Below are 15,455 nucleotides of genomic sequence, written 5' to 3'. Positions count from 1 at the left end.
AATATACCCACAAACAATGATTCAAACGCATCACAACATTCAGATAGGTGCTCATCTCTTTTATTGATGGAACTCAAGTCTTGTTGGACAGCTCAGTACACCAGCTAAGCATTATAATACTCCTTTACATTTTGTTAGTTCTTACACTCTAGCATTACAATCAAAAGCATGTTACACACGTGGAGACAGTTACAGCGGGTCATCAACAGAGATAGAAAATCTGGGATCCTACCCATCACCACCATTGACTTAGAGGGTCAGGGCTTCATATCTTTACATCAGTCCTATACTCAATCACACAAGTCATCTTTAGTGAACCACACATTTTTCCATAGGTGCCAGCTTTGATATCATCTAAATGCAAAGAAATGTAAAGGCTTTGACACAACTAAACACACAAACACAGTAACTACCTCTGAATTAGACATCCAAAACTAGCTTTCTATAGACAGTCAAAATATAAGTAGTATTGGATGTCCCAAAACAAAAGTTCACCACTCACAAGAGTCAAGTATAATATTGAATGTAACATTGGAGTAAATTAGGAGTGCAACACTTACATATACACTGTTGTACAGTGAAAGCTGGCGAATGAGGACACTTCATATAGACAGCAATAGAGCAGGATTTGTTTGGGTGGAGTGGTGGAGCCACTGTGCGGGGAGCCCAGAGAATGCCACTACTTTGTTCAATTAACCAGCTGAGGAGTGTTTTTAGTATGCCCTTACAGACTCAAGGGGCTCTGGTAAGGTCAGCTGGCTCCACCACCAACCCCACCTAAACATGAGTCAGTACGCACATGCACACAGACCAGGAAGCAGTCACTCATAAAATTCAACTTTTAAAGTTATACAAGTGTTCTGAGTGAATAAATACAGCAGTTTCTGGTCAGGGTGTGTTACTGAGGCCCTGAAGACTGGTTTGATTTAGGTAATTGAAAGGAATGGAACATAGGTAGAACTGTGCGAAAAACACACTCCACTCACACTCAAAACCTCGACCATGAGGGTTGTACCTTTTCAAAAATCCTTTGCATCATTTCCTAAATGCTAAGTTGTTGAATGGTAGAGCATGTGAGCCCCAGTGTCTGGATTCCAAAGGCTGTGAGCAGGAGTGAGGTGTGGTGTTGGAACGCTATGAAAGATAGATGAAAGGGGAAAAAAGAAAAAGGAGAAAGCAGAGCTGCCCTCCTGGCTGTTCAGGCCACCAGAACCACACGCATGGTGTTGGTGTAACCAGAGCCCGGACGCCAGCCAGTCAACACGATGACAACGTCACCCTCTTTGAAGAAGCCTCTGGCTTTGCCTAAAAAAAGAAAGAAAAGAAAAAATCATTATGAAACAATACATGAAGCAGTGGTTATTTGATGTATTAAATTAGGTTTACAGTATACAGGGTATTAAAGGTAACAGCTGCTTACCCATTTCCATAGCAAAGTTGACACGCAGGTCTACATCCTCTGCCCACACTTCGTTTGAGGGCTTGGTGTAGAGGACAGGGAAGATGCCGCGGTACAGGTGGGCCTGACGAGCCGTTTGAGCATTACGGGTCACAGCGAGGATGGGGGCACGGGGCCTGTACCTGGAGATCAGGTGGGCAGACCTGCACGGACACAGAGGAAACTAAACACTTCATCCATATTTCATTGATGTAAAGACTGCAGTAGTACAAGTTTACTGAAGAGATTCCAAAAAGGAAATGGATGGATTTTAATGCATACTGAGCAGGTGAACCCATTACAACTGCCCAAAAATTTGTATTGATTGGTCCAATCATAGCCCAAGTCTCAAAGTTAAAATGATCAAGTAAAGATAACCACATGTTCTTAGGCAAATAATTGCAATATGGGGTCTTTAATGAGCATGTTTAATTTTATATCCATCTGTCCTATTGTAGCTACCATCTTTTTTGCTTCATTATGGAGTAACCTTAATTTAAAGTTTCATCAGCAAAAAAAAGGGAATTAAACAGTGTTTTACGATGTTTATTTGTGGAGTGTATTGTTATCCCAGCTCTGTGCTACTGTACCAATTGATGTGTCCCATGATTAGCATATGGTACACCTGTGAACAGCGACTTTACCCAACTCATCTTTTAACAGACAGCTAAAAGCTTCGCTCATCTCGGTCAAGGACACAGCCACAGTATTAAATCATTTTTTCTTATCTAACTTTTGTAAAGGACTTTGAACTTCTTTACAGCTTTATGGTATTCAGTGCTTTTTGATTGCAAGGCAGACTTCTTTTTGGAACACGATTTCACATTAGCAAATTCCTCTTGTAAAATGGCTGAAAGTTCTCCTATTATAAAGCCCTCCAGTCACGTTTCATTAATGGAACTCTTCCTTCATTTCTGATTCCAGTTGTTATACTTGATATCATTAGGGGTTAACATACTACTTCCAAAATACACTCAATGTTTCAGTGATCCATTTAACATGGGTGAGAATCCCAATGTTTTGTAAATTAGTAGTTAAAGGTTGTGCAGAACAATGAGGTTTTAATTAGATTTTTTTTTTCCAAAAAGTGCAAAACATTTAACCAAGCAGACATATCCAAGCATTTAACTCATAATACTTAGTGATTTTCAGCAATAAGTAAGAAACTAACAACTTAATATATGCAAATCATCTCCATACTGATGGTTTCCTGAAAGAAGCAATTCAGTGCAATTAATAATCCACCACCCACACACAAGTGTTCTCAGATAGTCTGGCTCATTTCTATTTCTCAGTGTTCTGCTCCCAACAGGTATGAGAGGCAAGGGAAGCAACCAGAGTCTCTAACATTTCCATAGTGAGTGGTCAGAGTAGCCCAAAATAAGTGACAACACTTATGTTTTAGCATCGATATGCAGAGGTTTAAAGTCACTGTCAGTAGCCCAAGATGTCCACGGTTAAAGACCAAGTGATCCTCTAATAGCAAAGACTGTTAAAGGATCACTTTGTTAAACGTGAACTTGGCGTTCTCTGAATAAACCAGCTGCTGTACAGCTAATAATGATAAGAGAAAAATGCTGGCAATTTTTAAAAATCTGCATATTTACACAATAGTGTGTAAATAAGTTATGGTTTTAAAATAATATTTTTGTCACAAGTTCTCAAACATTTTGAGCCAATACAACAATCCAAACTAAAATTTCACAAAACTATAAATGACAAGAGTCTAAAAGATGGGCACCTGGGCTAATGACATAACCGTCTCATTTTTTATAAAATTAGTTACTGTTATCACACACACACACACACACACACACACACACACACACACACTAGAAGGATGGGGATTTTCACAAGTACATTAGGTGTTTGAGGAAGACTGAGGAGCTGGGTTAAATGGGCGAGCACACGTTTGGCGACACCTTACCTGCGGACCCGAATCATGTCACCTCTATTCCACTTTTCCTTACCTTCCAGTCTTAGTGAGAACAATAATGGCACTAGCACAGCATTTGAAGGATGACTCAACAGCTCCAACAGCTACTGCTTCTGTAGGATCTCTGGTCAGCTGCGAGTGTCTCCTCAGCTCCACAAACAGCTTTCTGTGGAAGGTGGCTGCCTCGGCCTCTCGTGCTATCTGAACCCCGAAGGGAAGGGTTGGGGAGGGGTTACTCTCAATCACACACTATATAATGAGCTACTCACACCAATGGGATTAACTGGCAAATGTGTAGCTAGACTCCTGGTTAAACAAGGATGGCTAATGTAGCCAATGAAGATGTTCACACACACACACACACACAAATCAGTGAAGAAGAACATTGAGTAATAGGGTTGGGGATATGTTGTCTTTTTTCTTTAGGGTCCCCACACAAGCATTTAACTGCTTCTATAGAACTTCTTAACATCCAACCATGAGTCTAGTTATGTTTGCCAGCTCTCCCAGTTGTTCCCTTGGAAAGTCCCTGCCTGGCCCTACGCTGCCTCTCAGACTCCTTAAATACAGTTAGTGACCTCCACCAACTGGCAGACCAGATAACCTGCCTACCTTCCAGAGCCTGTGAGCACAATGATCGCAGAGGCCAAGCTCTTAAAGGAGGCCTCCACAGCACCGATTGCAATGGCCTCAGCAGGGTCTTTGCAGTGCGGTGTGGAACGACGCAGGTCCTCAAACACCTGCCGATGGAACATGGCTGCCTCGGCTTCACGAGCAATCTGGCACAAGTGAGGGCAAGATGCATCGAAGAAAGTTTTCAAACCAGGCAAACAGTTGTAAAGCAAGAATAAGTGACAAGAAAAGGAAAACAAATTAAGGAAGATGAAAAACAGGGGGGGAAAAAAAAAAAAAAAAGAAAAGAAAAGAAAAGAAAGGCAATATAAGAATTTAGGTGTGCAGTAAGTGGGGAAAAAGGGGAATGTCAAGATTAAATTACAAAAACTTTTACATGATATCAAATATGACATACAGTGAACTGCATATTAATTTTAAATTAAATTATCTAAAACATTAAATCACAAATATGTCCTAAAGAAGCTACTGGGTTAAAAACAAATGACAAACACTGAGTCAAAACAAACTGCACAAAAAGCTGAAGAAACTTAAGGGCAGCCAGGAGGAATAAAGAGGAACCATACAGAAATAACTTTTAACAGAGGCTTAGAAGAGGTTAGTTTTATTTTCCTTTTCCTTACTAAATAAGTGTTTTATTTAAATAAACAGAGGCTATTAAGAGGCTGTACTGTACATAAGATTCTAAAGCATTCCTTCCAACTTCACTGTGGGGGCAGCAAGTTCAAAACTAAGATCTGCAGGACTGCTGAGTCACTGCATCTCTATTGCAGAGTAGCTGTGAACAGTTGCAGTAAGCCAAAAAAAGGCATGAACAATGAACACAGCATTAAGTGCATACTTTAGAGCAAATTTCTATGGGGTCTAAGACTTCATCAAAGGTGCTTTACTTTTATTGTACTTCATTCAGACTGTCCCTAACTAAACAACACAAATGTGGGTATACAGTGTGCAAATTTTAAGGAATCTCCACAGTCCTTTGTTAATCAGGTCATTGAGTGTAGCATCATTTAAAAATGCTTTTTCTGTTCCCTTTTCCAGCAGCCACTTTTTTTCTCTCTTTCTGGAATACAAGTGATTTGCACTATGAATTATTTAACAGCTACCAAAGTTCCACAGATTTCCCTGAAATCATAGCAACTTTAGTAACTAGTAAACAATAGCAGTAACAGCCAATGTGTTAGATGAAGGGGTTCAGGCAACATGCATTATGATTTGGAAATCATGCAATGTCAGAGTTATTTAAAATGCCAAACACAGACGGAATTATCACTGGGATTTTGTCAATTATCCCAACTGAGAATTTTAACATGGTTCATTTGTATATTGATGATGTCGGCTGACATCTTAAAGTTTCACCAAGTGACAAAGTAAAAAGTTTATGCCAATGGGCATGAAAGTGAACACAAAAAAAAATTGAAAGGGGAAAAAAGGGAAAGAATGAAAGCATAACCACCCAGTAGCTATAATCTTTTCCAATTTATAATTGTAATTCATGCAATCAAATCACAAAATCATTACTTTAAATTACAGTTCTTTATGGCCTAATTTGAGATATTTTCCCCATCTTTTGATATTGTTATTATACATTAACTCACCATGTGCTGTGTGCGCACTGCCTCCAGAGGATAGTCTCCCTTGGCAGTCTCTCCACTGAGCATAATGCAGTCGGCTCCATCCAGCACTGCGTTGGCTACATCACTGCCCTCAGCACGAGTGGGTCTAGGCTTCTTGATCATGCTCTCCAACATCTGAATAATTTAGGAAAATAAAACCAGTCTGGTTAAAATTTACGTAGCTGAACACATTTAGGCCGACAGGATGATTAGTACACCGAGTACTCAGCAAACTAGATGTGCTAGGAGGAAATGCAACATTTTCTTTACTGTTGTCTGACCTGAGTGGCACAGGTGATTGGCTTGCCAGCTTTGTTGCAGCGACCGATCATCATTTTCTGGGCAAGGAAGACCTTTTCTGTGGGGATCTCAATACCCAGGTCACCTCGGGCAACCATGATACCGTCGCTGGCCTCCATGATCTCATCAAATCTGCAAAACGGGTACAAAAATTCCAGCTTATCAAATTCATCAAGTGCAACCATTTGTTATGATATATTGTCAGGACTATGGCATAAACATACACTCATAAAGACCACTTTAAAGCCCTTTAAAAAAAAGGTTTCAGCTTAATCTTTTATTTCTTCTCTACAATACACCATCATTTAAATAAAAGATGTTGATATAGCAAGCCATTTCCACACACCTGCGTACACCTTCATGGTTCTCAAGCTTGCTGATGATCTTAATGTTTTTGCCCTTCTCTCCTAGCACTGCGCGGACAGCATGCACATCATCCGCTTTGCGAATGAAAGAGGCAAAGACCATGTCGACTCCCTGCTGCACACCAAACTGCAGGTCTTGGATGTCCTTATCAGAAACAGCTGGCAGGTCTACAGCAGCACCGGGGAGGTTCACTCCCTTCTTACTTCCCAAGGTGCCACCATTCTCGATCTCACAACTGAGGAAATCAGTGCCTTTGGAGGTGAAAAATAAACATAAGTATTTTTTAAATATTATAATAGATCAGAAGAAGAGACTTTGAGGCTGGCCTCATTTATCATGGCCTGGCTTTTACTCACCAATCTCCTTGACTTGCAGGGATATGAGTCCATCGTCAATGTAGACCTTGCTGCCAACTTCAACAACTTTGGTAATGTTCTTGTAATCAAGCCAGAGAATGTCCTCACTGCAGTTCTCCTGGTAAGCATCATCTAAGGTAAGCTTGATCATGTTGCCTTTGACCAGCTCCACCTCAGCAGTACCACTCTGTCAAATCATTAACACAATCATCACATAAGTTATTGTTCTTTCTGGTTGGGTTTTATTCTACTGAAGCTTCGTAAAGAACAAGTGGAGCTGAACTCACTCCCTTAATGAGGCCAGTCCTGATCTCTGGGCCCTTGGTGTCCAGAGCAATGCCAATAGGCCTGTACTGGATGCTGCCAGGCTCAAAGCTCTCACATGCCTCACGAACGTTCTTGATTGTTTGTGCATGATACTGTAAAGCAAGGAAGAAGTCAATATGTTAATATTTCCAGTAAATACTCTTCCCCAGATGTCAACCCCAACTATTTCTTTCAGTCAAAACTGTCCCTAACAACCTCTTTCTATTCCATCTTGGACTGCAAACATGTTAAAGAGCAATACTACTTTATGCATTTATTCTCAGATAAAGGTTTTACAAAGCAGACATAAAAGTAACGCCAGACAATTAACAGATAAAAATACAACTCACATGACTATAAACTGGGTCATAATTATACGTTATCATCATGGGGTTAGAATAGAGAATAGAATAGCCCTTTATTGTCATTGTACACGTACAACGAAATTTTGGGAGCTCCACTGTGGTGGAATAAAATATAAATAGTTGGTAGCATGAATAAATAGCAAACAGGAGAAATGTATACTACCAAGTTGCAAAGTGCTTGGAAGTAGTGGAGAAAAAAAAAAAAACAAAAAAAAAAAACAACTTATTTATTTTTAAATGAGTGGCCTGAGGGATGGGGGTTACTCAATCCATGGCTCAGATTAGTAAAGTGGGTGGGCAGGAGTGGGGTGTGTGTTGGTTGGGGAAGGGGGGATGCTTGTTTACAGTCCAAATGGCTCAGAGGAAGAAGCCCTTTGTGAATATGGAAGTGTGGGAACTGATTGACCTGACACGCCGTCAGAGGGCAGTGGGTCAAACGGATGGTGGGCGGGGTGCACCGTCCTCCTGTCTCGTTTTCCTGAGACAGGAGTTCATGAAGCATGGACTGACACGGGCTTGCATTTTTAAGTGTGTATTTGGCTATAAAGCTGTCACGGTTAATAACTGGACGGGTGACATGCCACTGTGTGCGTCCTTAAACACAGGTTACACTTGATTATGACAGACACCTTCTGATACTGTGCCATGTATGATAAGTTTGAGTGTAGCGTTTCTCAAAAGGAAATTCCTCAGTCAAGTAGATGATGAAAAGTAGTACGCCAATAATGAAACTAAATCCTAGCACAAGCAGGAGTGCAAACAAACTAAAATACATTGTTATATCTTAAAGGAAGATAAAGAATGTAGGTGCACTTTTTCCCCCAGAAATCTTGCTACTTCTCAATGCTGGCCAACATTTGCTACAGAGCTGTGGGAAATGCTATAAGAAAATTAAACACATCCAGCTTTGCACCTTAGTGCATGCTAATTAACTAGCAGTGTATCGTTTGTGGTTTTATAAACAGCTACTGCCTGCCCACGGCTTATGCTGCCTACCTGGGTAACCGGAGCTTTCAATAATAACTTAAGTGGCAGGTAATCACATTGGCTGACTTTCAGCGTTACACCACAACCACTATGAGAAAACCATTATGGTTTTGCCAGCTGGAAAAAAAACCCCAAAACAAAGCCAGGTGTTGCTGCTTGCTTTTCTAGCACTGCAAAACAGCAAAGCTTTGATTTTGTTTTCCATTTTCAAATCTACAGTTACATTGATTCTTTGTGAAACAGCTAGATCTACTCAGTCCAAGAATATATTAAAGTCAAGTATGTTAAAAAAAAAATTTCAAAGAAAATTATTAATGATTTCTACACTGAATTTTCAGAATCTGCAACACCTTTAAAAACAAACAAAGAACTATATTTGAAGAAACCATCAGCTCAGATAAAATTTGATTTAACTGTCTGAAATGTAAACTGCCATTGCCCAAGACATTTACATAGCGGACCGAGTTGTAGGAAGACCCACCTCATGTGTGCCATGGGAGAAGTTTAAGCGAGCAATGTTCATTCCAGACTTGATCATCTCCTTCAGCATGTCCACAGATCGAGAGGCTGGCCCTGCACAGAGTTATTGAGAATTCTAACATTTAGGATTTTGATACCGTTTACTAGCAGGGAGGAACAAGTCATTGTGTACAAACTAAAGTCCAAAATGTAAAATTCCAAACAGATCTTATTTTGTTAAAAGATACGGTACTGTATGAAGACTCAATGGTGTGAACGGAAAACTTAACCAAACGTTGCAACGTTTGCACCACAAAACCAAAAACTAAATCTCCAGAAATGCAGTGTCTTAGCTTTTAAGCTGCCCCTACAACAGCGGCTTTAAAAACAGATGTTCTCTTTTAAATGTACAAAGAGCTTCGTTCCACATCTATTATTGTGTGAGTACAAGTTAAAAAAAAAAAAAAAAAAAAAAAAAAGGTAGGTTGGACCAACCAATGGTGCAGATAATTCCGGTGTTGCGCGCAGTGATGGGCTCTGAGTCGATATCCAGCAGGCACATGTGTTCCAGGAAAGTGTCGGCTGTAGCAGCATAGAGCTGCTGTGTCTGGATGAAGGCCGAGCCCATATCTCCTTTTAACTGAGGCATGGTGATTCCTGGTGCAACTGGAGAAGTCCTAAACAGGAAAGAGAAAAAAAATATATATAAAATTTATCTATTACTGAGGTTGTTGGATTCCACTGAAAGCATCATCCACATACCTGCATTTGTGTTGTAAAACAGGATAGCTATTAGTTAGGCTAGTTTATATCATAGAGTAACAGTAAGACTGTTAACAGTCTAAGCCCTTTTTGTATACCTTTGTATTAGACTGCGCAAGTCCAACAAAATGTGTCATGATATACACAAGTCATGGCTCAGTTTGCCATAAGGGGAAAACTGAACCATGGTAGTGCTAAGACAGACGGACAGATGGACGGACAGCTCACTCACTCACCTTATGAAATCTAAATATTGCACTGGGTTATTGTGAGCACAGAATTTGCACAAGACTATCTTGAATTTGAGGATATGAATGTTTCACGCTTCAATAATTAAGGAAAATAACTCCAACCTCTTTGGAACAGCTTAAAAACGAACAGGAAATATATTAACGTTGATCTGTAGCGCTAGAGGACATGCTAAGGCTTATACAGAGTAGTACAGCCCATTGAGCTGCTAGACCACCCACCCTTCTTGCTGAGTCACCGATGCCAACAGTCACATCTCAACTAGAAGGTTGGAATTTCTGTACTTTCAACATGAAACCATCACTCTTTTCTAGTTGTAAAACACAAGGCTGTATAGAACAGAGATTACCTAAAATCCTGTGCAGTGGGAAGTGACTCAATATAGTCAGTTGCACACAGGGAACTTTTATGTGTGGCTGGGACACTCCCTTCCTTTCAGCCTACGAATCAGAGTTATGAGAGGTACTGTATCAATGAGCATTGTATCATGCTTAATCCAACAAGGTAGGCATGTCTCAGCAGGGTGTAACATTACTTATCTATAGTGATTATGAGTGCAGCTTCTTTTAGGGCTCTGGTTGCTGTGGTTACACAACTAAAACAAATATTTCATTTAATAGGCTGGTTTTACAGACAGCAAAATTAATCAGATTTGATTAACTTCACTTCTAAGTAGATTTGAAGGGTTTATTTTATGTTTTTTTTTTAATCAAAGCAACAGGCTGACAAGTCACTAAAAGCCACCTTTAGTACCAGTCTTAATTCCCTGCCAATATACACAGAACAGGATACAAAGGCTAATGCAAAAAAAAAAAAAAAAAAAAAAAATCTGGAAAACACAGACAATTTTTAGATGCTGCAGCTACAACTGAAGCCAAAGCCATCTTTGTGGTAATTTCTCAGTGGAAGATTTACTGCAGACACGTGGTAGTGGTCTGACTTTCTCTTACTCATAACATCCTAAATGCAAATGCATCATGGTGGGGGATTCCAGACAGAACCTCACTGCCAGCAGCCTGCTAACTGGTGATGTAACATTTCCATCAATGAGGCAGACTAATGTTGTACGTGAGCTCAGTCACACTACTGCAGCACACTCAACCCTTCAGTGGGCTGAACCACAAGGAAAAATCTCAGAGGGGGCAAAAGGAGCCTGTAATCATGCTAGCTACTGCAGCATGCTGTTTTTAAATGATTTCCTGGTGTGACCCAAAAAGCAATAAAACGACTTTAACAAAATGGATTAAATAGTACAATAGCATGATGTCGAACAAACACAGCCGATGACAATCAGACAATCAAAACATCTGAGAAAAATGCAACATCTAGATGCAATGCCATCATTGTCACTCTTTTCTACAGTCTAATTTGAATGTTACATCTTTAACGTTAAACCTCTTCAGTTTTGCAATGTTGGACTGTATTGAACTTTAAAGACATTTAGAAGGAAATGTGGAAATGAAGTTTTATGCAACTTCCTACAGAAGATGTTTGTTAGACGACTACAAATATGTCCAAAACCAACTCCCCCCCCAAAAAAGGAAAATTCTGTATTTATACAACAGATAGAGAGAATTCACTTGAAAAGAGATGCATTAAAAAATAAAATAAAAAATTTAGAACTGTGACAGAAACGTCAAGCTGGGCAGGCCCATAGGCCTCTCTGCACCATACAGCCAGTCTTGGTGCTACACGTGGGCACACATGTAAAGCCTTCTATATTTACTAGGCTGTTCCTTGCATCTCTGGAAAGCTACTGTGTTAAAAAGCTTTCCACAGACAGATATACTGACCCTTGCCAAAGTGCTCAAAAGCCCTGTTGCTGTAGTTCCCACTACATAATGTGTCTCCAGGACACACAAACAGTCATAGTTGGCAAAAACAAACAAAAAAAAACAAAACAAAAAAAAAAACACATAGCTGTATCTAGGAGTAGGAATAGTAATAAAACTACAGGCTTGCTTCTAGTGACAGAATTGCTAGCTTACCCTTGCTTGTTGAGGTTGGGGATTTCAAATGTGCATCAACCAAAAATGTGCTGAATGTCTCATCATTACTGTCATAAAATAGGGATCTGATAAGATTTTCTTCTGCAAATACACAGAATTATCTGCATGTGTCTTTTGCAGTTCAGGAGAAATGTCCTCTCACACTCACATACTGCCTGTATCCTCAAGTGAAGTGTTATTTTTGGACCAGAAGGAATGAGACTGGCCAAAGAACATGCATTGTTCCAGCTTGTATGCTCCTTGTTGTTATAGAGAAACACAATGACTACATAAAGAGGCATCTCTGAACCCCGGATACCTAGTGGACAGTAGTCACAGACCAGCAGCAGCTACAGCAACCCTGACACAGATACAGGACCAGCTAAGAGCAGAGTGCTGATAATCATTTTGTAAGACATATACTTTTGTAACATATTGTCTCACCATCTTATCACATCTTTCTAAACCATTTCTTATCCAACTTATCTATGAAAACAGCTGTGCAATCATAAGCAGTTACAGTAGCATTCCTGCCAGGGCGACATAACATTTTGTATGACCTGCTAAGCATGTGATGTAACACTGGGCTAATCCAAGGTGGCTCTTGAATGGTTTCAATCCTCCACACTCTCTCAACCAAGGCACCATTTGCAGGTTACACTACATACCCCCAGTAGATCTTCCTGTTCTTCTTGGGGACAAAGCATGTTAACACAAATGACCTCCATAGCCACCCCAGTGTGCTTGAGCTTCCAATGCCAGCGAACAAACTTCTCCTTGCTACAGCAGAACTGAGTGCGGCAGCAACGTGCGTGCATGTGTGCAACATTCCCAGGAGCTCAAGAGTAAATCCATTCAATGAGGATAAAGGATATGAAGAGCACCCACAGTGACTAGACAGTCACCACGATCTAATACAACCGACATACATGAGACTTCTGTGAGGAAGTATTCTGTATTCTGACTTCTGGTGTTGCTACCAGGCTAGGGTAGCCCCGAGTCTAAAAATGGATTTTTGGCTAATAATAACACAACATGGCAAGTCAAGTGGCAGAAAGCTAATCCTCAGAATACATGATGGTTGTTAGAATCTACAGATTATTACAAACTTTATTTAGGGTAGTGTGTACCTTTAGAGTGACCATTTTGTCAGGTGGTGGCAGAGGAATACTCATAATGGTGGAGTTGGCTCCATGCGGCATTAGCAAACATACATCTACAGTAGAGAGACCAACAGCTGTTTGGTCCAGATTAATACACTGACCACCAGCTTTGCTAAAGCTAAACTTTCTTATCAAAACAGCAGGTCAAGGACAGGAGTTCCTACTAGAAGAGGAAATTGTAGTTTTATTCATTAACTGTAGCAGCAGGTGGCATCCACGACTCACACTGGTCTTGGTAAACAGATAGGTGCCCTTTACAATGCTTTCAAAAGCAGAAAATTACTAAGTGATGACCCAGATGTTTGTCACACAGAACCTTCTGTTGAGGTATTTGTTGATAGAAAATAAAAATTAAAAAAAAGTTCTAGAGTCTGAAGTTTAAGTTCACAGGCTCAATTTAACTTGGGTTACTCTGCCTTTATGGGAGAAAATAATTACAACAGTGCCTCTAGAGTTCTGTGCTTTCAGTCTAGCTTTAAGTGGCAAAGACACTCAAGGTTCTCTTGTGGAGTTAATCACTTCAACAGAACTCAGTCAGTTGCCTGACAAACTGATTTGGTTGGGCTCTTGTAAATAAGACTTGAGACTAAAGAAGTCCAGACGCTTTTCTTTGCAAGCTCCTTTGACTACGATGACCTGGATGACTGAGAACCTTCACAGACTAAATGAGACTTCATTTTGTAAACAGCTCATTTGCCCAGGAAGGTCATATCAATGACAATTAGTGTTATACAAATAACTGCATTTCAGAAAATAAAGCATATGCACGAGGTGTATTTCACAATTATTAAGGATATCAAACTGCAGTTTAAAAATTCAGCTAAAAGACTTCTTTTTGTGGAAAAAAAGAAGTGTTCACATACCTGGCAGGATGAGACCTGCCTTCATTCCTATGTATCTAGTGTCAATAAGGCCTTCCACCACTGCGGAAAATTACTGTAGTCAAACAAAACCCATATTTCAAACTAGATCTACAGGACGGTCATGCCATACACAACATCTAACGTGGCCGGCATTTACTTAAGAGAGGAAAGACTGATGAATTAAAGGATGAAGATGCGCATCGTGATGAGTTTAGCTTAGCAGTAACGGGCACACGGAGGAAAAGGAGAACACATACCACGCAATTCTTTAATTAAGTATCATTACATTACCAACAATGAAATTAACTAGATTTTTTTCATTATTTAAAAGCTACATCAGCTATAAAGCTTCAGTGTTTTATAAAAATGCATCAAGTTATAGTAAAGACGATGCGCTAAAGGTCACGTTCTCATCCTGCGTCACATTTTCCTGAGCTAGACGCATCACGGAGATTGACCAATGGGAAGCCGAAAAGACGGAGGGGCCACACCCACGTCAAGAGGCAACAGGAAGCGATTCTACAACGTTTCACGCGAATGAAATAAAATGTTACTGGTATGCATACATTTTCTGGGTTGGCTACAAAAACAATACTGCTACTTTTTGAGAGTTTGTAATATAAGCAGCTGCTCAATTTACACATACATTCCCTCGGTTTATCCGTTTATTAAATGCACTGCCACAAGGCTGTTAAAAGCATTCTAAGTCCGCATATGAGGGGTTTAAAATGGCTGATCTAAGTCGACTGTATTCATCTAGCTGTATTAACACTGTTACATTTTGAGGCTTTAAAATAGTAATCAATTAAAATACCGGTAAATGAGAAAGACAGGAAACCACATGTCGGTGAGCAACACGCAGAGTTACTCGGTAATCTTACCAGAGTGTAAAAAATAGCTACTGAAAATAAAAGTCTTACAGGTTTTAAAAGCTGTGACACGTCCGATGGATCGACAGACAATGCAGCTGAACCCCCTGTTGAGGATACCCACCTTTAGTAGCTGTTGAACCGATGTGACTGGCGTATCACTGAGCTCAGCTCAAGGTGATCTCTTTAGAACCTCAAGCTATGGCACTACTTTCTAGGGATGCTACGATATCCATCCGAGAGAACGTGTAAAAAGGGAAAGGGGGTCTTTAGAGTCTTATATCAATCGCTGCGACCATTATAGCATCAAGAACACGAAAAAGGAAGATTTATTTCACTTTTATATCGGGTTTACGCCTTTTGAAAGCCAGGAAGTGGTAAATTAAAAAAAAGCGCGGAGGGATACAGAGATGCGTATGGTAGTGGTTGGGACGCGTGAGGACCTGGACATGTGACTATGTGTGGCTTTCCCGAATAAAAGTGAGGAAGATGAAAAATGCAGTAGTTTGCTTAACATCGGCATTCAGTCTCCGTTTACAGGCCCCGTAGTATTTAAATGAATTAAATATTACTTGTTGTCTTTTGGCTTCATTAGTGCCTGGACGTGCTAACCATCTGCTGCTTAGTGTAACATGGGAAGCATCATTAGACGTGCTGTATACGGTAACCGACTTGTGTGCTGTCATCATATATTTTTTATGTTAAACTTAGTTGATGAAAGACTGTTAATAGAAAGAAAGAAAAAAGAGACCCAAATGCTTTTTAGTGCGCCTGCTGTATTTTGTAAGTTCCCAATCAT

General features: G+C 40.1%; 1 protein-coding gene across 4 annotated transcripts; it reads right to left on the bottom strand.

Moving 5' to 3' along the window:
* Window positions 1–38: 38 nt before the first annotated feature.
* pkma (pyruvate kinase M1/2a) lies at window positions 39–14,868 on the bottom strand. Of its 4 annotated transcripts, none has more exons than XM_085450693.1 (11): window positions 14,781–14,868; window positions 9,258–9,439; window positions 8,785–8,876; window positions 6,933–7,064; window positions 6,646–6,832; window positions 6,270–6,540; window positions 5,905–6,055; window positions 5,606–5,758; window positions 3,987–4,153; window positions 1,421–1,602; window positions 39–1,305 (listed from the first exon to the last, which is right to left on the bottom strand). In XM_085450693.1, exons 2-11 carry the CDS (start codon window positions 9,409–9,411, stop codon window positions 1,199–1,201), a joined length of 1,596 nt encoding a protein of 531 aa, XP_085306819.1. In that variant the 5' UTR covers window positions 9,412–9,439; window positions 14,781–14,868; the 3' UTR covers window positions 39–1,198. The 4 variants fall into 4 exon arrangements, with proteins under 4 accessions (XP_085306819.1, XP_085306825.1, XP_085306812.1 ...); XM_085450699.1 differs by lacking the exon at window positions 14,781–14,868 and adding an exon at window positions 14,708–14,774; XM_085450686.1 differs by lacking the exons at window positions 3,987–4,153; window positions 14,781–14,868 and adding exons at window positions 3,409–3,575; window positions 12,430–12,611.
* Between the last annotated feature and the right edge of the window lie 587 nt (window positions 14,869–15,455).

Source organism: Copadichromis virginalis, linkage group LG1, assembly GCF_057382275.1.
Source record: "Copadichromis virginalis isolate Kocher_CV1m ecotype Utaka linkage group LG1, C_Virginalis_male_GT1.1, whole genome shotgun sequence".
NCBI classification, from domain to species: Eukaryota; Metazoa; Chordata; class Actinopteri; order Cichliformes; family Cichlidae; genus Copadichromis; species Copadichromis virginalis.
This window is presented reverse-complemented; position numbering and strand designations above follow the sequence as displayed.

Bases quoted from the DNA above. Each gene is read 5' to 3' on its own strand.
- pkma (XM_085450686.1), bottom strand. From the start codon at position 12,590: ATGTTGCACACATGCACGCACGTTGCTGCCGCACTCAGTTCTGCTGTA. The intron at 7,065-8,784 runs GTGGGTCTTCCT...CTTGCTTTACAG, and splicing joins TCTCCCATGGCACACATGAG to TATCATGCACAAACAATCAA. The intron at 1,306-1,420 runs GTAAGCAGCTGT...TTCTTTTTTTAG, and splicing joins CAACTTTGCTATGGAAATGG to GCAAAGCCAGAGGCTTCTTC.